The sequence below is a fragment of the Pteropus vampyrus genome, unplaced genomic scaffold, assembly GCF_000151845.1.
Source record: "Pteropus vampyrus isolate Shadow unplaced genomic scaffold, Pvam_2.0 Scaffold181, whole genome shotgun sequence".
NCBI lineage: Eukaryota > Metazoa > Chordata > Mammalia > Chiroptera > Pteropodidae > Pteropus > Pteropus vampyrus.
Genome location: NW_011888962.1, coordinates 3,426,591 through 3,450,482, shown reverse-complemented (window position 1 = coordinate 3,450,482; position 23,892 = coordinate 3,426,591). Strand labels below are relative to the sequence as shown.

Below are 23,892 nucleotides of genomic sequence, written 5' to 3'. Positions count from 1 at the left end.
AAATGAACCCATTTATAAAGATACACAAACTCTTTTGAGATTTATTAGGGTATAGGTGAAATCAGTCAGAAACAGTTAATGAAACAACAAAAAAGGTGAGGAAAAATATTTTCTACAGCTTAAATAACCAAAACCAGATAAACAACATAAATGTCATAATTTCTGAACACTTCATTTCTATGAATCCAAAGATGCACTTTTAACAAAAATTTAGCATATAAACTAAGTCCAATTTTAGTCTGATTAAACTTGAAAAAGAAAAAAAGAAAGACCAAATGCCATTATTTCTTACCAAACTTTGGAGTAGTAAATGTGAATTCTGGACCATCCTTTCCACCTTCGTCAGTGTACGCTGCCATTCGTACCATGTATAAAGTGTCACTTGTCAGAGAGGACAGTGTATATTCTGTGTGGGAAGAATCCACATTCACAGCTGGAAGAAATCAATAAGTGTGCTTTATTCAACTATTCAATCTTTTTGCTTCATTTGGCCTATATTTGATATTGTGAAAGTATTAAAAAGGAATAAAAATATATTTTGCTAGAAAACAACTTTAATAACTCTGGCATAATATTCTCCTATAAGCACAACACGGTATTTCTTTAATAGGACCACGAAAGCAACCTAAGGCATATTCTCAGGTGTCTCTTTTCTGAGGATAATATGCTATACTAAAATGTATAAGATAGCAAGCCTTAAAATTAGTAGGTGTAGAGCCAGAGGCAAGAAAGATCAGGCGATAAAGAGCATTTCAAAAACTATATAAATGTCTAACCAATGTACTATTTACTTTATTTACTTGAAATTAATAATAAATTTTTTTAAAAAACCTTAAGAAAAATAATCTAATTCTTAATAACTGATATAGTTTTATTACCGGTTTCATTTCCAATATTGGTTTTATAAAATATTGTATAATTTCTGATAAATCCATTCTGAACATCAACAGGAAGCTGCTCCCACTCTAAGACAGCTTCATTTTTCCCCACTTTTTTTGTCCGAACAGTAGGTCCTTTGGAAGGTGCTGGAACAGAATAAAGGCATTTGCTAACTGAAAATCAACAGGATTCAGTAAAATCATTATCATATAGTTATTTGAACATAATGAAACACCCTTATTTAAAAGAGATAAAATGTCTGTTAATACAAAGCTCAACATTTTTCAAAGAAAGTGAGTTTAAACTTACGAGCTTGTTTAAGGTATGCCTTTATAGATTTGGGGCTTCCTGGTCCATCAGCATATACTGGAGTAACTGTTATCAGATAACATTTGCTCTCTGCTAGGTTCCCTAAAGTAAGAATAGTAGATTAAGCATTGTTTTTTCTATACTGAGAAAGTCCAATTCCACTATTATTTTTACATTATAATTTCATGACTATTGAACTTTCTTTTAGCATTGCCTTTTGTATACTGGATTTAAACTTAATAGAATAAAATGGTTTATGAAAGTAAAAGGTTACTATTGCCAATACAGTGGATAAAAAAATATACTGTCGATAAAAATAATAATTGCATTTATACTTATGACTTATAAAACAGTGATCTCAAATTATCTTGAGTCTTACTTATAGTTTGACAATTTTTGTCTAGCTTACCTAATCCTCTGAGAACTGCCTAATGAGCAAGATGCCACTAATAAGATCTAGAGAAAGCACTAATGGCCCTAGTATGTCAGGTGACTCGGGAAAAAAGAATTGTTACTTCCCCCTAGAAAGTAGCACAATTTTAAAAGAAAAAATTATCTTGAATATTTTATTTATAATCTCCCTAATTAACAAAGTAATCTATCTATTCCTTTAGCATGCAATAGTAAAATTTTTCTTTACACATCATTTTATCTGTCTATATCAGAAAAAAAGGTGTTTGTTGAAGGTATATTGAACTTTACACCTTCAACCATAACTTACAATTCCTTAACTGTTATTCATGAATATATGCTCCTTTGCCCTCTTAGAGTAATTTTACCTTTTCTTGATAATTCAATGGTATCAAGAAGATAATTTTTATATTCTGCTGTAATACAGTGATGTTATCAGGGCTACTGAGCTATATGGGGCTAACTACACAACCTGAAGGTCTCCAAAGCCTGTGCTATGCTTTATTAAAAAGTTTCTATTGACTAGTTATTACCAATCTGTCTCCTCTCTAGTTCTGCTATGCTTTTAATAAGGTTGATAAATTAGATGACCAAGTTTATTAAAATTATATATTAAACAATAGGTTAATGAGGGCTAAACAGCCTATTTTATGAATAAAGCTTACAAACTTTATTTTGTTGGTATGGCGTCTATGTCTTTGCTTAGAGCTTTTCTCTGATAAATCATATTATTCATGGCTGATTCTAATAGTTATACTTTACTGAAAAAAAAAAAGCTGAGTGGTTTTGTTTTCTCATAAAGTTGTTATACCACTTAATAAGTAATACTTCTAAAAACAGAACAATCCATTTTGGAACTCCATAATATCATTACTTTCTGTCCTTCATTGTACTTTCAGTTAAAATACATAAGCAGATCTGAGTTCTAGGTCTGTTTTCCCTATTCAACAACTGTGAGAAGTTAGCAAGTCATCAGATGCTCTAGAGAAGTATTTTCTCACTGAAGGATGAGGGAGTTAAATCAGATAGAGACCATACAACGGGTTAACAGGAGAGAATGGATTCTTATACTTCTATTACTTTACAGTTTTGTGAATACTCATTTAATGATCAAAACAAAAAAGAAAGTATTACCCCACTTTGTCCATAAACAGACCCTGCAATTCAGAAAGGTTAAGTGACTTGCTGAGAGTCACACATCTAGTAAACTAGACATAACTGGTTTCTGTGATAAATTAGAAGTCCCTTCAATTGACCACAATGCCTATAAAGCAGAAGAAAATATGCAAAAGAAAAATTTGTCTAAAGAGTTAGAAAAAGTATATCAATTTAAATGTGTAAGTTAGGTATACCTCTTAAATAGGTGCGGTGTACATTACCATCTTCTTGTTGCCAATCTGGGATACAGGGCGATTTATCTGATAATATACACCATTCAAGTACATATTTGTTTACAGATTCATTTGGAGCAGTCCATTCTACCCAGAGCATGTTATCTTTGGGAAATGCTTTAAGGTCCATTATGGGACGAGTAGCTTTAAAACAAAGTTTAATAAACATTTAAAAATTTGAAATTGTGATATTTTACATTCATTTTTATGACCATGTGATCTATTTAATATGTATTTCCACGAATAAAAGCACTTTATTATAATTTACAGTCAATATATTTGAAACTTCTTCCTTTCCCAAAATTCTTCAACTGTTTTATATGCATATTGCAATTTTTTCTTCTTTGAAAGCTACAAAAAATATATTTAAGTCATATGTATATAAAGTTCCCAAAATCTTAATATTTAAAAAAACAGATAAATACATAATCAGAAAATGCTTATTAAGGAGCTTACAGCAAAGGTTAAGTGAGACATGTAATGATGGAACAAATCTGGCTGCAGACTGACTTCTAAAACTATGATCATCGCTGATACTGAGGAGATGGTCTTAGAATATTAATGTTTTTTACAGGATCTCTATCCATACCTAAACACCTTTTCCCATCCATAAATCAGGTCCCATCTCACAGACACAAACCTTGAAAGTCACAGGCAGGGATAGTTAAAACAGATACATCTGATTTGCCAACCAGATTTCTTGCTGTCAGAGTTGCTATATAGTGATCATTTGTGAGATTTACTGTCAGTTTTGTGTCATTAACTGAGTAAGTTTGTAAACGTGACTTCCATCTTGTAAGAGTCACTTCATAATCCAAGATTTTTCCATTGGCTTCAAAAGGAGGCAATGTCTGTAATAAAATATTTTAAAATTATATTTCATAAATCTTGAATAAAGTTAATCATTTTTCTTCACGTTCACAAATTCTGCTATTAGGTCAAATCTCTAAATATTTAAAGGGACTGGCAATCTTATTTTGAACTTACTACTAAAGTAAAACTACATATTGAATTAAGAGTAAAAGCATGACTTAGGCTGAGAGAGAAAGTAGCATCATTCTGTTAGCTTTTAGTTCCATATACAATTCTACTCTGTGACTATGTAGGCCTAAATCATTTTACACCAGAGTATTTTTCTCTCTACTTGTTTTCAGAATGATCCTGTTATATACATTTATGGAGTGCACAACAATTTTATATTTTTGGCATACATTTTGATTACCCTAAACTTTTATTATTTTCGGAGGCACTCAGAAAAGTTCAATGGAAGACAAGGTCCCTTCTTCTTATAGAACTTTCATAAAACTGTGAAGTATCTATGAGGTACTACCTGTAGTTAATGAACCTGACTTCTAGGCTGTATATACAAAGTTTTACGTTTCTATTTGTTAAAAATAGTTATCAAATGCTTTGTGATATTAAGATGAATAAAAATTTAAGTAAAAAAGCCTCTACTCATAACACCATATAAAATGTATTTACATGAGACAAAAGAATATAAATATGCATTTTTTTTACCTTCCACATAAGCTGTACAGATCTATAGCCATGAGTATGGGATGGCTCCATTTTATACCAGAAACTTGGTGCCTTGGATGGTCCTAAAGAAATGACAAAATAAAAGTTTTTATTATAACCGTAAAATACAACTCTGGAAATTATTCTCTTACTTTGTTCTTAATATTCTTGCCCTTCATTTACATGGCGTCTCTCTTTCTTTATACGAGCATTTTTCCAACCCAGCATGATATGCCTGGTTTTCCTTTAGTCAGGGTGATAGCTTGATGATTTAGATTATATTTTGGAATTCTTTTGTAATCTTAAAATTATAAAGCTACAAATATATCCTAAGCAATAACCAAAGATGTATCACTATTTCTTATTGCTAAAAATAAAATTGAAAAATCATACTTAAATATATGCTTAAAACCCAATATACAAATGTGAGACTATAAAACAAAGTAAGTGCAGTAAAATATAGTGTAAGTTTATTACCTTATGCTGGGAAGATTCAGTGTAATAGAATATAACAAATGAATTCACAAGATTGTTGTGATAATCACCGTCCATGTGGAAAAAAGCACTGTATAAAACAAGTTTTAAGTGCTAGTAATTAGGTCTTAAAAATTCCTGTAGGATCAACTGATTTTTTTAAAAAAATTATAATTGCAAAATGTGGTATTTAACAGAATTTTTAAAAGGACATAAATTAAATCTAAGTGATATGTTGATCCTGAAGAGGTTATTACAGTTTATAAAACAGTAAAAAGAGCAAAAGCTGGGGAAAGGCTGCCTGTACAGGGGGTTCAAATAGATATAAATTCATAAGTTCAAAAATACATGAGTAAAGAACAGGAGATTATAAATTTTATGGGCTAGAAATATTTCCCAACAGAGTGAACCTAGTGGTTTCATTCACTAAGTTAATGGTTCATAATTATGGGGGTTCTGGCAATCTCTTTGATTTGACAAGGGTTATGTACTATCTCCCCAGAAAAGGCACACGGGCAGTAACCAGCATATTTTGTCCATATTTTAAAGTAGTTCAAGAACTCACCCAAATTGACCCAAATACTTTTAAGGCCCCAAGAATCCAGTTTAAGAATTCCCAGGTAAGACAAAGGAATCTGGTTGAGGACTCCCAAACCTGCAATAATAGCAGGACTGGCTTTCTCTCCTGGCAGTTATGAGAATGAGAAAAAATTCTTAGTGGAGAAGGGTACTTTACTTTTTGCTTTTCAATTCACTATCTAAACCTTTAGTAGAGCTGGAAGTGAAGGAATATAGATGGTAGAAGAGATTTTAAAGCTAGGATTGCTGCCATTAACTAATAAAGAATGAGAAAAGTAACATATTTATGCCACAGGACTATTTCTTGGTGGCTAAAGAAGTAACATTAGCTGCTTTAGAGATTCTTACTTGGGACTATACACCATTTTATGTAGACAGCTTTATACTGTATTATCATGGCGAAAAAAAGGGGAAATGAAAATAAACCAACCAACCAAAACATCAGGACTCTTTTCCAGGGGTTTATCAAGTGCTGGTAAAAATGAATATATAGTACAAATATCTCTTTGATAGTGAGGGTCAAAGGTGTATTCTGTTAGATAGTGTGATTTTAATGATTCAGGATATGATTCTCTAGTTAGAGATATCTCTGGACTACTGTCCTTTAATAAAATGTTCTAGACTTATGAGCTGTTAAGTCAATGGTTTTCTCATGGTATCTAAGACACTATTCCATGATAACTTTATTTCATTAGGTATCAAATATTTATACTATCAACAATTCACTAAATTTTGTATCTTAATGTCCTTAAAAATTAAAGTATCAAATAGCAGTTTGAATAAAATGATCACAAAATAAGCAATGAGGTCTATATTATTAAAAGCAGCCCAAATTCCAACAGCTTCATTTCTTCATATACTTATTTACTTACTATCTTCATATGTAATCCCATTTGCTTCTGCACTCCAGTCACTCCAGAATCCTTTACCATCTTCCTTCATACAACGAATCCTAAACACATATTCTGTAAAAGGTTTAAGATCCTGAACAGTGAATGAAGACCGGGCAGATGCTGTATCTTCAGGAGGAATCTGAAAACAGCAAAAATCAACCAACAGAAAACCCAATGGTATTTATTATAGGTCTTCTAAATTGCATAAGACTACAGAAATGAATTTAATGAAACAAAACTAACAAACTTGAGCTCTGGAGAGAAATAAATGCAAGTCAAAAAGCAGTCAAAGTGAGTAAAGAAAATAGATTTGGGAAGTATGGAAACATCTACTATTAATCCTTTCTTCCTTTCTTTTCTTTATTTTTCTTTCTTTCTTCCATATGGCCTATAACACTGAGTCTCAACAGAAATAAAAAGGCATGTTCCAATTAGAATTAAAATCAAGGAGGGTTTACTAAAGGGAATATGGACAGAGTATAGGGAAACCTTAGGTGCAGTCAGTACTCTAGAGCTTGTAGCTGTCACCACCTCGGGGCCCAAAGGGATGAGGGGGGGGTACCAGAACCTGGAAGAAGGGTTTAGACAGAGTTAACTTGAGAGGAGCAGTGACCTGAGGTTTAGAGACACTGGAAGCTCAAGGGAGGAAGCAGCAGGAAAAACAAATATGCTGATCTCACTTCTATCTCTCCTGCCATTAACCATACTCAGTAGGTAACTAGAAGAAATAGGAACCCACAAATGGAATCCACACAGGTAGGCATACCAAGATAAAGAGGATGGTGGAGAAGGATCTGGATAGGCAAAAGGAAGATATATCTAGTCCAATCAAGAAAACGAAAAGCTATCATTGCAGACAAACTTTGTTTTCAGGAAAAAAGAGCAGACTACATATAGGTAACTAACTGATTCTTTCTACTATTCTGAGATTTCAATATACAAAAGAGGTATCAGTCTTTTTTATACCAAAGAATTAAGATTCTATGATATTAAAAAATATTTTGAAGAATTTCAGGTATTTTCTCTATACAACATGAAGCATTAATTCATTTTGGTTTATTGCTTTTTCTAATCGTATTCTGAGCCCTTTAGATATGTGGAATGGAGGACAGAAGTAGTAAGGTCATGGCTCAATTCTCTTATGAGCTCATTACTGCAAACCAAGAAACAAAACAAAAGCACACTGTTAGTGATAAGTGGAGTTATAAGGAAGAATAGTATGGAGAGCTCAAAGCTATGGTGATGGGACTTTTAAAAAGCTCCAAGTATTTTTGCTGACAGCATCATCTTTGGGTACACTGTCCTCTTCCTTTTCAGTCTCACAAGTTCTCCATCAATCCCTCCTTTTACTTCAGGGGTTGGCAAACTTTCTATAAAGGCCTGAATAGTAAATATTTTAGGCTGTGGGCTGGATGGTCTCTGTTGCACCAACTCAACTCTTCCACTGTAGCACAAAAGTAGCTAGAAATATCATGTAAACAAATGTTTGTGGCTGAGTTCCAACAAAACTTGATAAAAACAGATGGCTGGCTGAATTGGGCCCACAGACTTGGTTTGTCAACCCCTCCTCTACCTTATCCATATCATCTCTTTAACTCCTTCACTTGATTTGTTTTTTATTATCTGTGTTCTTTTCACCTTCCATCACTTCCATATTTTACTTAAAAGCTACTGTATTTAGCAAAACTATATTTTCCATCTGGATGTCTTCCTGTTTGCCCTTGCTTGAAATACAGATCTAGAAGAGGTGTCAAGCAAAATATTTCACTTAAGACATTCAGAAAATGATTGTGACTTTTAGGTTAGAAGGTTACAAGAAAGACTATTTGAATAAACAGTAACTTTTCGATTTACCTGACTCCAAGTTGAAGCATCTTTGGTCCTATACTGAATGTTATATTTCAGTCTTATATAACCCATAATACTTGAGTTGATCCATGTCAATTTTAAGATACTAGACAGTTCCTCTGAGTTGCTGACTGATAAATTACGTGGTGGATTGGGCTTCACTGAAGAATAAAATAAATCCTAATGTTTATCAACTTCTTATACAAACTCAAATATACTCTTTATATTTTCTTAATTTCACAATATTCATTTATTTTCACTAAATGAACTAATTTCTCTGAAAACAATGCTATGCCATACTCTTATAACGGAAAGAAAAAGTTTCTTAAAAATCTTTTGTTTTCCTTGTCAATTTATTACATTTGTTAACCTTTTCTAGTTCGGCTATCAAAAGATAAATATTTATAATATATTCAGTTTTTAAAAAAGAATAAAATGGAACATGTATACTATGATTATAATCCTGTAAAATGATACCTGGACAAATACGAGAAGATAACATTCAAAGTGAAAATAACTGTGTGGTTGTATTACGGATATTTTTCTTTTTCCAAATTATTTTTTAATGTTGATAAAATGAATGTATAAAAATCACTAAGATAATAAATGCTTGTTTCTACATTAATTAAAATCTAAAAACTACTTTATAAACTACTGCGTATTTTAATAAATTCTCAAATTCAGGTTTAGAACTACCTTTATCTACAGGATCAAAATTGATATGATCTGATGTAACCTTCCCAAGGGCATTCTCTGCTTCTACCCAGACTTCAATGTTGACAAAATACACAGGAGAATAATCAACAGTGCATGAGGCAGGGGTGTCACGTTTTGTTTTACAATCAGCAAACTTCTCTGTTGCCCTAAATACAAAAATGGAAGAAATCAGTTATTAAAAATAGATTTGAATAAATTAGTGGAAAAGATTACTTGAAAAGAGTTTGATGAGACCCAGATTATTACTGCTTAAAATAAAGTTAATTCCAATAAGTTTGAAATAAATTATTGAACACTAAAAACAAAATTCCTTAAATATGAACCCGTTTTTCTTTAAAAATGAGTTTGACCTATATCTTAAACACAAAATTTTCAAATTTTATTCCAAAAATATTACATTTAGAATATTATGCTCTATCCCCACTGGCATGTCTCCAAAAATTATCTATTTCCTGTGGCCTGTTTTTGATCTATTTACCATTTCTTTACTTTTCTGAAATAGATTCCTTAATGTACTAGCAATGTCTTTCTTTAAGCACAGTACGCTTTTTCTAAGCACTATATGCTCGGACGAGATAGGAGGATAGCGATAAGAATTTCCATCAGCCCACAAAATTCCTTCAGTCTCTTTTCAGTCAAACCCAGGCAACCACTTTCTGATTTCTATCACTATAGAAAGTTTTAAGTGTTATTACTATATTTACTTATATATTATGCATAAATTATGTATATACATGTTATAAATTAAATTATGCATAAAATAAGAATATATATACACACATTATTTTTTAAAATAAAAAGGATAAATCAAAACCAAAACAAGTAACCTCTAGGGGGAGGGAGGAAATAAGGTATAGGAGACAGGGAACTGAAACTTCTGTGAATATATCTTGTTTTATAAATCTGACTTTTTGAATTAACTAGTTTACATTTTTAGGAAAATCCAAAAAGTAGATGATGAAACATAGGAACTCTTGTACTGAATTGGTGGTATATACATAGAAAGGAACTATTTTAAGTATCTTTAATACAGTAATTTAACTATATTTTTAGTGAAAGAAAAACAATCTAAAAATTCTGTTTAGTATTCCACTGAAAAGGCCTAAAAACAATGACAACCCAGTAGCAACAAGTTGCCCTATCACCCAAACTGTAGTCTCTAAACAGCATTTCATACGGAATAGAACCATGGCTACTATAAAGTAGTGATTAATTTTAGGTCTGGGGCAAGAAATATATTAAGATGAACCAGAAAATCATGTCATAGCAGATGAAGGAAGCTGATTATCAAGGACTAATGAAGCTATGTTAAAAGGATGAGCCAATCTGAATAAGTTCCCGCTAACCAAAGATGGGACAATTTAAGTATCAAGAATTATTACCAGAATGGATTGAAACACATCTAATACTTTTAAATATGAATTCACAAGGAGGGGAAAACTCCTCATTATCTACCTTTGGAAGATACTAGGAAACCAATGCATTATAAAAATGGTTAATAAAAGGAAATACTAACACCATTTTGCTTCTCTTATATGAATTGTACCTCAGGGAACCAATTGTTGATGAGAGGAAATTTTAAGTATTTTCGGTTAAAAACAAAAAGACTAGTACTATTTTGTACCTCAAAAAATAATCACTGATGACTGTTCGAACCTTTAAGTCAAAAACTATTTGAAAGCAACATGGTTAAATCTCTAAATATTCTGCTGAATCATAAAAACTTTTCACAAAACAGTACATACTGCCTGATTTATTTATATCAGGGGTCCCTAACTTCAGGGCTGCGGACTGGTACCAACCGGTCCAGTCTGCAGCCTGTTAGGAACCAGGCTGCACAGCAGGAGGTGAGCAGCGGGCAAGCCAGGGAAGCTTCATCTGTATTTGCAGCCACTGCCCAGTGCTAGCATCACCGCCTCAGCTTCACCTCAGATCGGCAGGCATTAGATTCTCATAGGAGCACTGGTCACTGGTGCTAAAAATGTTGGGAACAGCTGATTTATATGACATTCTGAAACGGGCAAAAAACTATAGGAAAGAAAATCTGACAAGTAATTGTCTAGTAGGACAGGGTGGTGGCTAGGATTAACTAGAAAGGGGCATGTGGTAAACTTTCTGGGGTGTTAGTAATGTTCTATATTTTGACAAGAGTTTGAGTTACACAAGTGTATGCAGTAGTCAAAACTCATTAAATGATACATTTAAGATATTTAAGTATATTTTAAGATATATGTAAATTTAACTTAAAAAAAATGCCTGTAAACATCTAGTTAATTACACCTCATTAATGATGTGTATATACATATATGCTGAAGTATTTAAGGGTAAAGTATACTAATGTCTGCAACCCACTCTACAGTGCATAAAAAAAGATGGATTAATAGATGGAGAGAAGGATGCATAGGTAAATAGATATGTGATAAAGCAAATATAGTAAAATATTAACTGTAGAACTAGTTGATGGGTATGTATAAGCTTTCACTGTAAAATTCTTTTAATTTTTGTGTTTGAAAAAACTAATGGGGAATTTTATAATGAATGGATCAGGCTGATGAAACCTGAAACCATTGCTCAATCTTAGTATCAAAAATACGGGAACAATCAAACATTATGTGGTGGTCCCTGATGGAAGTACACATCATTCTTATTATTTTTTAAAAAATAAATCAAAGCCAAATTTGATCAAGTGTCTACATCTAATAGCAATTTTTAGAAAATAAAAAAAGAGGAATGTTAAACAATGAATAACTATTATTTGAACTGAATTGCAAAAAAAAAGAGAAACAGGTGGAGGAACCTATGGTTAAGAGAGACTTACAAGACATATCAATCTGCAATATATGGAGATTACTTAGATCTTGATTTAAATGTAAAAATACATATATTTATGAGACAACTGGAGAAATTTGAATACTAACTGAAAATGTGGCCATGTTAAAGTATTTTCGATTATATCTGGGTTTAATAAGGTATGTAGTTATGTCTTTTTAAAAAGGGTCCTAATCTTTTAGACATATGTATTCAAATATTTATGGATGAGATGATATGATATCTGAGATTTATTTTCAGACAATCTGGGGTGCGGTATATATAAAATAAGACTGGTCATGTGCTGATCATTATTGAAGCTGGATGATGGGTACATGGGGATTTATTATACTATTCTTTCTACTTTTATGTTTCAGATGTTCTAAAATAAAAGGTTAAATAAAATATTAAAAATTTGCACTTAATATTACTACTTGACAAAATAAAAATTCCAGCACAAATGACTAACTTAATAAACTCAACATACAACAAAGTTAAAATAACTTGCCATTCAGATTTTAAAGTGAAGTTTGTTTCCAGGTATGTTTCCCTTCCAGGATCCCACTGACACATCATTCTCTTTCCTTCATTCACAATGCAACTCAAATTTTTAGGTTTTTCTGGAGGCACTAAAAGGGAAAAATTAGCAATTTTCAAAAAGCTTCAAAACCACAAGTAATTAATATACAATCCATATACTACACGAGACATTTAAAATCTAAACAGAAAAAAGAAACCCAAGCAAAAACTATGAACATAATGAAAGACTGGTACCTAAATAATTTTTTTTATTTAAATGTGAACTTCTTTTCAGACAGTAATATATTTTCTATCATAATTGTCATTAACTAGTATGTTCCAAATTAATTTTCTACATAAAATGAACTTTCATTTATAACTGGATAATAACAGACTGATTTCTCCATTAAGTATATTTTTAACAGTAATATTTGCATGTTAGTAAGAAGCAACTAAATAGAAGCAAAAATGATTCATTTATATTTCTCTTCCTATTGCCTTCCCAAACTCTGATGGAAAAGCAAACGGTAAAATTAGTTTTGGCTGATCCACATATTTGATGATCCACTCTTGGATAATACTGTTTACTTATTTCTTTTGACATAGAAGAGAGACTTTCTCCAATATTTATTTATTCGCCTTCTTAATGAGCATTTTCGCAGCAATTAAGGGGTGTTAAAAGTTACTATGAATAAATTCACTGACTTCAACAATACTTTATTTGGGGGTCTCATGTCAAAGGATTTTCCTAGAAAACTGACAGATGCTTGGATTTCAGGAAAGATATAAAACTTGAGTTACTCTTTTTCTGCATATTAGTAATGAAACTGTAGTTCCACTCCTAACCTTATTTTTTAAAAATAAATATGTCCGAAAGTCGGAGTTGACAAATTAGTTCATTTCATAAAGACCAACACATTAAAAATATAACTCAACAGTCATCAGAGTCTGAAATAAGACAAAAAAAAAACTTACAGCCTGAAATTATTCTGATTCCATAAACGTTCTGATCAATCTGTCCAAATATACGAATATTGCACGTGAGTTGAATATTTAATAAAGATATATCTGTAAAAGTGACACTAGATGCTGTTCTGTTTATGACAGTATATTGTTCATGAGGAACAGTGACATGGTTTGTTTTCCAGAAAATGTAATCAGCATTTACATGAAAATAATCCATACATTTTTCCTTTAGCACACAAACTGCAGTGAAATTAGAACCAAGTTGTACAACTGGAGATTCAGGGATGATATAACCACATGGATCTAGAAGTTCACCTGAAAAGGAACAGTAATAGAAAATATAAAAATGGACTGAATTTTTCTGGTACAAAATATTTTGAATCTATGCAATTCCTCAATCTTCACTAAAATATCTCTAAAGACACAGAAAAAGAACACAGTGAAAATTAATATAGTCAGAATTTAATGCTAATATTTGTAAAGAAATTATACAAATTATGAGGAAGATGAAGTTGGATTAAAAAAAAAAAACCTAGGCAAGCTTCACCCCTTTCTATAATATTCTAATTTTGCTTTAGGAAACACAGAATGCCTGCAGCATGATCCATACTTGTTCCACCACCAATTCTGTTCCTCCATTCTGGAGGGTGTAAATTAAACCTTCCAGAAAAGAGGCAGTGGTAGTCTCTGCTCCGCTCTAGTCCTAAATGCAGCTGAGGGTGCAGGTGGGGGCATAAAGGAATAGCATACATTGTTCATCTATCAAAATTCAGACAACAAAAAAAATAGCAAGGGGGCAATTAAAAAACAGAAAAGAATAAGATAGCCAAATACATTAATTTTAATAATATGTGTATGAGATCAAATCCCATATTATAAAGAAAAATCAGATTGCATAAAAAATAAAACTATATGCTTTAACTATCACCTACTCCATGTTAATGACATCTAAACCCCTATTCCTAGCTCCAATTTTGTTTTCAATAGCTTACAAGACATATTCTGTGAGATATTCTGACGGTACTTTAAAATGAACATGTCTAAAATTATATGCATCACAGCCCCCCCTTCATTATCTCTAATTAGCCTCCTCTAACCTCCAACTTAACAATATTGCACTGAGTCTTGTTGGTTCTATACTCTTAATTAGTGTGTCAGCCTCTTCTTACCAACCCTATTTTGACTGCTAAAGCTCAAGCAACCATATTATACCACAGTATGATGTCCTTCCAGTTTATCCTACATACTGCTGCTAGAGTTACTCTTCACAAATGATAATGCCAGTTCCCTATTTTAAATTACTTAATGGCTACCTATTCCCATCAAGTTAAATTCCCAACTAGGTAGCATAATTCTATTCTCTTTCTCTAGCCTCACTGTCTAGAATTTTAAGGCAGCTAGCTCTTCCTAGTGAATCCCACTTGCTAATGGGTACTTGAGTGGTAACCTGCCTTATCTGAGTTTTTCCTCACTTGGAAAATAAAGTTAATAGTAGTTATCTTAAAGAGTTTTTGTGAGATTAGAAATTACTTATGTAAAGCACCTACTATGATGCCTGGTATTCAATAGGCCTCCAATAAATGGTAGCCTATCATTATTACTATTCTCCAGAGACAAGTAATCTAGCCGCACTGATATCTGGCTGTTTTTGATCTATAAAAACAGACATATGTTTGAACTAATAAATCTTTAATTGATGAGATATATACATATAAGTAAAATATTGACTGCAAAAAAAGAGTGGGAGGTCTTGTGTATGCAGAAGTGCCTGTCCTCAGTCCTTTGGGTAGACTGTATTTTCCAAAGATGGTCACACCTAATTGTTTATCCCATCCTACGTGCTCTTCTTACAATGTGACTGCTACACCTTCCACAAAGAAATGGGGCCCTCAGATCTGTGTGGCTACTTTTGTCTGCCTCAGGCAATGAAGTGTACTATATGACTTCTAAGGCTAGATCATTAAAATGATTAAAAACCTCTGACTAGCTCTCTTTTTCTCTTGGGACATTCGCTCTTGAAACTCAGCCACATGTTGTAAGGAAGCCAAGGCCACATGGAGAGACCATGTGTGGTATTCTGGCCAACAGCTCTGGCAAAGCCCTCATCCTACAGCCAGCACCAACCCAGAAGTATAAGTGAATGAGCCTTTAGATGATTCCAGCCCTCAATCTTTGACTATTCCAGCTGAGGCCCCAGAAATCATAGAGCAAAGATGAACCAATCTGGTTGTGCCTATCTATATTCCTGACCCACATAAACCATGAGAAACAATAATTATTGTCATTTTAAGCCATGGAGTTTTGGAGTAATTTGTGAGGTAGCAACAGATAACATAGTCCTGTTATTTTCAACATTGTAATCAACGACTTGGGAAAAAAAAAAGAGATACACACTTATCAAATTAGCAAAGGACAAGACTATGAAGGACTGCCAACAGAGGATGATGTTAGGATTCAAAACTATGTTGAAAGATTAGACCAATAGGCTAAAATTAATAAAATGAACTTTGCAAAAGAAGGTAATATCTCCTATTTAGGTTGATAAGAAATCAATGTAGAGTGAAGTAGAAATGGCTTAAAAGTAATTCATGTGAAAACAACCTGAGAATTTTCACTGACTAGTAGCTTAACATGAAACTATAGTATATCTTAGCTGGCAAACAGCTATGTTGCTTTAATAAAAATGATGTTCAGATCAAAATAATAATATCACTATACTCAGATCATGTCTAGTTCTGGCATTATATTTATTTTTTTTTTAAGTGTGTTTTATTCCAATTACAATAATATATAATTATGATTGTTTTTATAATGCTTACTGTGGGCCAGGAACTGTCCAAATGCCTTCTATCAACTCATTTAATCCTCATTAACAACCCTAGGAAATAGGGACCATTCTATCCCCATTTTATAGATCAGGAAACTGAAGCAAATACTAAGTGACTGGCCAAAGTCTTACAGCTGGTAAGTGGGAGAGGTGGTAAAATACTATATTTTAAATGTGATATGGGCAACCAAGAGGAGACTCAGGAGGGTAATCAGTATGCTCAGGGCTGGAAGTTGCACAGGGCTGGAAGCCAAGTGCTATAAAGAATGATTATCACAACTAGGTAAGTTTAGTTTAGGGAAGAGAGGGCTTAGAAACACATGAAAGTAGTCCTTCAATACTTGAAGAATTTAACAGTGGGAAGAGAAAGTGTGTCTACTCTAGACTAGGATTAATAGAAAAAATTTATGAGGAAAATTTGAGTTCAGGAAAAGGAAAGAGGACGTGGTTCCATAGTGTAGTAGTTATCACATCTGCTTTACATGCAGAAGGTCCTGGGTTCGCACCCCGGTGGAGCCACGGTCCAAGGTCTATGGCCATGCCACCCTGAACAAGCCCAATGTCTGACCTTGGAAGCGAAGCAGGGTTGGGCCTAGTTAGTACTTGGATGGGAGACCATCTAAGAAGTCCAAGTGCTTTAGGCATAAATAATAAGAAAGAAGGAAGGAAGAAAGGAAAAGGAAAGGAAAGAAAAGGAAAGACTTTCTAAATGAGAAAGATTTTTAACATAAACTTTGTATCCCTTAAAGTGTTCAAAAAGCTGCTGCATTCCTTGATTGGGAGAGGGGTTGATTCAGAGCAGTGCTTCTCAAACTGTCTGTGGTAAAGGATCAGTTTGTTTTCCCAAATTTTCACAGACTTCGTTTTATACTAAGTTCCATGAGACAAGTCCACTGATTACATGTTTGAACATGACGGCTATGTCAAATTGTTATAAGACTTGCTAAACATTTATTCTTAATTTCTATACTTATCTCGTAGTGGACCAGTAATAATCAATCTTCAGACAGGCCTCAGGCTATGGATCAGCTTGAGCAGTACCAACTCTAGGTGACCTCTTTACTCTGGTATCACAATCATACTGCTGCTCAGTGATACCTTTGGCCATTAAGGAGTAAAATGCTAAAAGTTAAAAGATTTTCTGTTTCTTTATTAAAAATATATATATATTTTCTCCTTCCCAATCTTAAAATTATTGTGAGTATAGCTAAACAGCATGTAGGATTACTGAGTGACCCTTTGACTCAAATTATGCAAATTATAATTTATCGAGAGCATTTTTATTTCTTAAAATCATTTTTAAGACAGTATTCCCTTAATAACGATGCTATGAATATATAACCATAATTATATAATGATTAAGCATAATTTAATTATATAATTATATCAATACAATAAACCTAATTTGTAGGGTTGAGAACTAGGGTATCTCATGAACCTTACCTAAAGATTCAGTGGTGAGAAAAATTAACAAGGCTTGCACTGTCCAAGTTTGCAGTGTCAACATCTTGCATATATATTTCTGTAAAAGACACATGTAATATTATTTTAAATATTTTCTCTTATTACACATAAGTTAAGACAATTCCTAAAGCTCTTTTGTTTCCATTGTATAGCTGTTTTCTAAAAGGTGGTAAAATTCTTATGAGAATGTAGAAAACAAATTTAAGTCTTTAGAATATTTCTCTTTATTCCCACTGAAGTTGTGACTACATAAAATGTTGCTGGAAAACAATTTATACTTTAAGGTGAATTAAAAGAACAATCTGTTTGTATGTGAAGTCTTACACTGTTAGTAAATACTCTTGAGATTGAGAACTTCAGAGAGACAAATTTCTGCATGGCAAAATCCACCATAAACAACCTCATATGTCACTTGACAAAATGGAAAAAAAAAGTGTGTTAATTCATAGTATGAACAAAAATATCCCGATATATGAAGAATGCCTATAAATAACTAAAAAACTCCAATACCCAGTAGAAAAACAGGTAAGATGAGTTGAATAGGCAACTTACAGAAAATGAAATACAAATAATTCAAATATATGAAATACTTTCAACCTCACTCATAACAAAAGATGCAAATTAAAACTACCCAGATAGGAATACAAGGTGATAGACACTCTGGAAAATAATTCCGCAGTTCTTTACAAAGTTAAAAGCACCTCATAAGACTCGGCATTTCCGTTCCTAAGCATGTACCCAAAAGGAGTAAAAATATACATCCACACGAAAACCTATAATCAAATGTTCACACCAGCTTCATTCATAATAGTCCCAAACTGAAAACAACCCAAATGTCCATCAACTGGTGAATGGATAAACAATTACCCAAACAATTAAGCACCACTCATCAACAAAAGGGAATAACCTAGTGATAGATGCAACAGCATGAATAAATCTCAAAAGCATATGCTGAATGAAAGGAGCCAGACACAAAAGGATATATACTATAAAATTCTGTCGATAGGAAATTCAACAAATGGCAAAACTATGGTGATAGAAAGAAAAACAAGGGTTGGCAGAGGTGGGGAAGGATAATAAAAGTAAAGGGTCAAAAAGGAACTTTTGAGGGTGATTGAAATGTTGTATGATCTGACTGCAGTGGCGACAAGTCTCTATATTTATCAAAATTCACTGAATTGTGGCAAGAACTGTGTTGGCTTTGAGAGTTTACTCTATTTGCAAGAAACAAGTTAGTTAAGTCTGCCAGTTTCATGGATACTGGCAGAAGACATGAGACTCCTGAGTCAGAGACAAAGGACTTTATTACTCATATCAGGAGCAATAGTCAGAGTAGTATCAGCATTTTCTTCTGTCAGGTGCCTGAACCCGAATTCCCACACAGTGTTGTGAAGAGAACTGGGTAACACCTGTACCCACAGTGAGCTGCGTTACTGAAGTGGAAGAAACACAATTATTTTCAAATGGCAGTAAGTACGCCTACCCTTTACTCTGGAGGGAGACATTATCTCTAATTTCCAAGGCTGTAAGCAAACCTGTCTTTTGCTCTATGGAGAGACACCATTTCTATCTTCCAACATCCTTGAAAAGATTGTCTAGAAAAAAGGCAATTGGGGCTTTTGCTCATAAGACATGCGAAATGCAGATCTATAGGGAACTGTAACAAATCGTATCCTAAAAATTAGTAAATTTTATTGTTTATAAATTAGATATTAAAAACAAACAAAACCTACCCAGACAAGGTATATAGCTAAAAGACATGAGTGCTTAACTCCTCCACAGGACATGTACTAGAATGTTCAGAAAATTTTTATTCATAATCACTGAAAAGTAGAAGCAACCAAAAATCCATAAACAGTAGAACAGATAAATTTTGGTATATTCAAGTAATTGAATCACAGAAATGAAAAAGAATTATAGGCACACACAACAACATCATTGAATCTCACATATAATACAGAAGAAACCAGACACACAAAAAGTAAACTCTACAAGACTCCCTTTACATGAAGTTCAAAAATCAGGCAAACAATCTGTGGTGAGAGAGGTCAAAATAGTGGTTATCTTTTTTTTTTGGTGGGCGGGGGGGGACAAAGGGAGCATTCTGGGATGCTGCACATGTTCTATAAATGACCTGGATGATGGCAAAAATTCACTGAGCTGTACATTTTTGACTTGTACATAAGTTCTTAGTAAAAATAGTAAAGAAACAAACAAAAACTATCTTGATATCATTCTCACCTCTACTATTGGCAAAAACATAAAAACTAAAGTTATCAACATAGGCTGGGAGACTATGACTTAAAGGCATTCTCATACACTGCACGTTATTGTGTAAACTGGCATAACGTTCCCAACGAGTTGTACAATTAAAACTGTGAATTTTATGGTTTGTAAATTAGACCTCAATTATAAACAAAAACCTACCCGGGCAACGTGTATGGCCAGTTTAACACTATCGATCAAAATTGAAATATACATACATTTGATTCTAATGCTATTGCTAGTATATTATCCATAGACATGAGCAAAACAACACATGTACAAGATTATTCAATATAGCAGTTTTTAATAGTAAAAGGTTGAAACAACCTAAATGTTCATGAATAGGGGACTAATTAAATTATGGCATATCCAAACACAGAAGACGTGTAGCAATAAAAAAAAAGGAAGCTCTGTATGTACAGATACTTAAAGATATCTAAAATACATTATTACGGTACAGAACAGTATATTCATCATTTATGGGCAAAATCAAAATAAAAAATGATAACAAAACCCACGCTAATTTCTTATATATGCATAAAATCTCTCTAGAAGGATAAAAGTTCAAATATTGGATCCCATTGGGTGTTTGAGACACCAGGGAGACTCTCTAGTGTATATTCTTTGCACTTTTCCAATGTTGTGCCATATGACCTTAGTGCTTAGTCAAAAAATAATTTAAATTTAAAAGTAATGTGTAAACTTTCTCTCCCAAATAAAACTATTAGCTTCCTGATGAGGGCTACATAGTACATTTGGAACACAGTATTCTTTATTAAATATAAATAAATAAATATTAACTTGACTTTTTGTACTCCCTAATCATGTAAGTCATTCTGTAACAAAATTATTTGATAATGAACCGTCTAGACTGTCTCTGTAATGTGTTGAGAGAAGCTATAAGATGCATCATAAGTAATTCACTACTATTAATGTTAAAGTAACGAAATTTGTGAATGATTTACTTAAAAATTAGAATAAATTCAAGATTAAATCTATAGTTGTTTACTCTCATTCACTTTGATTCCCATAGATTTTCTCAAATGGGAAAAAAGCAGTGGAGTTATAATCGATAAATATTTAATAGTTTTGCCTTTTATAAATATTTTTATTAGCTATGGATTGTGATTTTTGAGTTTATTTTTAAATTTGACCCAAGGACATGATGAAAAAGCACAAATAATACATTCAGATTTACATTGCATGTGAGGAAGAATATCAGTATAAACTTTTTACTATAGTTATATTACTACAATTGTAGAACAGTAGATGAACTACAATTGCCAAGTAGAAGGCAAAATGATTACTGAACAAGCTGAGCTGGGATCAGGGTGGGGAAATTTTTAATATAGTTATCTTTTACATCATGTCATATACAGTAGTGTTGAATAAATGTGCAAAAAGTCAGTTGTGCCTACATATTGTTTTTTAAAATTATGCAATTCTGTTCTATTCCATTCGTACTAATTATGAATTCACTTATACTATTTTATATTCCACAAAATGCTTTCATATAAATTATTTCACTTGCTTCTCCTAATATCCTAGAGAAGCAGGTGAATGGGGGGGATTATTTTATTATTTTAAAGGGTTTTTTTAGAGCAATTTTAGGCTCATAACAAAATTGAGGAAGGTAGAGATTTCCCTCATATCCTGTGCTCACACACATGCACGGCCTCCCCCATTATCAACATCACTCACCAGAATGATACATTTTACCAAGGATGAACCTACACTGACACTATATTATACATTCTATGGGTTTGGAATGGCAGGAATCAATTACAAAAGAAAAACAAAAATTCAGATAGGATAAGTTATTTACCCAAATCACAAAATTATTAAGTGAAGGAGCAGGAATTTGAAACCAAGTCTTCCACCTCCAAATGTCATGCTCTTTTCATTGGGTCTCACTGTAAAGAGAAGAGCCTTGTTTAGAAAGCTGGTTTTGATGATACTTATTATATGTGTACTTCTTAAATCTCTGCCTGCTATTAGGCTTTCAGGTCTTCAGAAAGAATCCTATTTTAGATATATTCTGAACTTCAGTAGAAAACAATCCCATAAACATTTGTATGAGTATTCAAACATCCTATCGTTGTTTTAATACACACCTGGAAACATCCACTCCTCCATGCCTAATCTGAATTTCCTTGATGTCCATGTAATGTCACAGAAATGTGAAAGGACCTTTTGTTGAATTTGACAAAAGCAGTTAAAGCAAATCTCTTAAGGGGACCATACCTTTTGTCTTCTACTAACAGGAACAGTAAGTTAAGGCTACTAACTCTTCAACTGCCAAACTATTTTATGCACATAGGTGTAAAAATTCATTTTAACATTTGCTCAATAGGTTAAATTCCAGCATAAGTAGTGGTGGTTCCTCTTTGAAATGTAACAAGATAACTTCAAACTGTAAAGTCAATACATAAAGATTAATTCCTTATAGCCTTTACTTAATCTCATACAGGTCTTCCCTTTCCTGTTTTTTTTCCTCAAGAGCATTTACTATCTTCTAAAATGGGTTGGCAAACGTTTCTTGTATGTTTCTTAGATGATAAATAATTTAGACTTTGTGGGCCTTAAAGTCTTTTGCAACTAGTCAACTCCTTTATTGGAGTGCTAAAGCAGCCACAGACAATATGTAAAGAAATGTGCATGGCTGAGTTCTAATAAAACTTTATTTAAAAGAATTAATTTGAAATAAGTCATAGACCTAAATGGAAAACCTAAAACTTCTACCTAGAAAACATAGGAGAAAACCTTTGAGAATCTGGATTAGGCAAAGATTTCTTAGATACAACACTAATTGATATACTAAACTTCATTAAAATGAAAGGTTCTGCTCTTTAAAAACCATTGGTAAGAGAATAAAAAGACAAGCCACAGACTGGGAAAAAATACTTAAAATTTAACTTTCTAATAAAGACTTTATATCCAAAATGTATTTTTTAAACTTTCAAAACACGAGAAAACAAACTCAATTAAAAAGTGAGGTATACCTGAACCTAATTAAAATAAATTAATTTTTAAAAAGTGAGCAAAATATTTGAAAAGATACATCACCATAGAAGAATACAGCTAAACATACCATATACTTAGCTATTCCACTCCTAAGTATTTTCCTAAGAGAAATGAAAGCTTATGTCCATGCAAAAAGCTGGGACTGGTTAAATTACAGTATATTATTCACCAATATATTATGTATCTGCTCACTAGTTGTTGGATTTATTAATTCAACAAATATGTTAAATGCTGGGTATGATTTCAGATGCTAGGAATATAGCAAGGAACTAAACATCTCAATTACATTTGCAAAAGCCCTATTTCCATTTAGGGTAACCATTCTGAGGTACTGGGTGGTTATGACCTCAACATTTCTTTTGAGGGGACACAATTCAACACATAACAGACAATAAAGCAACATAAGTAAATTAAATAGTATTTTAGAACAGAGGCTGGCAAACTATGGTCCACAGACTAAATCTAGTATGCATCCTATTTCTGTGATGCACCTTGGTATAATTTTCATGTTTCTTAGGCTTTGAGTTTGTTGAGCTACCTGGATCTATTGGTTTATAGTGTTTATCAAATCTGAAAAAATTCTGGCCATTATTTCTTTAAATACATTTCTGTCTCTGCCTCTCCTTATTTCTAAAAACATGTATATCAAGATGCTTCAAATAGTCCCAGAGATCACTGATACTCGGTTCGTTTTTTTCCCGTCTGTTTTATTCATGATAATTTCTACTGCTATATCTTTAAGTTTACTAATCTTTTTCTCTGCAATGTTTAATCTGCCATTAATCCTAGCTAGTGTATTTGTCATCTCACATATTTCTCATCTCTTAGAAGTTCAGTGTGGGTCTTTTTCATATCTCCTATAACTCTATTTAACTTTTTGACTACACAGAACAAAGCTACAACAACTGTTTTAATGTCTTTGTCTGGGAATTCTAACATCTGTGTTAGCTCTGGGTTAGTTTTGATTGATTTTTCTCATTATACATTGTAATGTCATTCT

General features: G+C 32.7%; 1 protein-coding gene across 2 annotated transcripts in view; it reads right to left on the bottom strand.

Annotated features, from left to right (window-relative positions):
- Positions 1-23,892, bottom strand: part of IL6ST (interleukin 6 signal transducer) — a 43,602-nt gene that overhangs the window by 11,640 nt on the left and 8,070 nt on the right. Inside the window, exons 2-14 of one of the 2 annotated variants that reach the window (XM_011371050.2) lie at positions 21,694-21,781; positions 17,583-17,661; positions 13,322-13,627; positions 12,336-12,456; positions 8,999-9,165; positions 8,309-8,463; positions 6,434-6,593; positions 4,509-4,591; positions 3,631-3,841; positions 2,952-3,134; positions 1,189-1,290; positions 879-1,025; positions 293-433 (exon numbers count right to left, since the gene is read on the bottom strand). In XM_011371050.2, the coding sequence (XP_011369352.1) occupies positions 293-433; positions 879-1,025; positions 1,189-1,290; positions 2,952-3,134; positions 3,631-3,841; positions 4,509-4,591; positions 6,434-6,593; positions 8,309-8,463; positions 8,999-9,165; positions 12,336-12,456; positions 13,322-13,627; positions 17,583-17,646 (1,840 nt within the window). In that variant the 5' untranslated portion in view covers positions 17,647-17,661; positions 21,694-21,781. The remainder of the gene's footprint in view (positions 1-292; positions 434-878; positions 1,026-1,188; positions 1,291-2,951; positions 3,135-3,630; positions 3,842-4,508; positions 4,592-6,433; positions 6,594-8,308; positions 8,464-8,998; positions 9,166-12,335; positions 12,457-13,321; positions 13,628-17,582; positions 17,662-21,693; positions 21,782-23,892) is intronic. The other variant, XM_023537187.1, reaches the window with a different exon arrangement.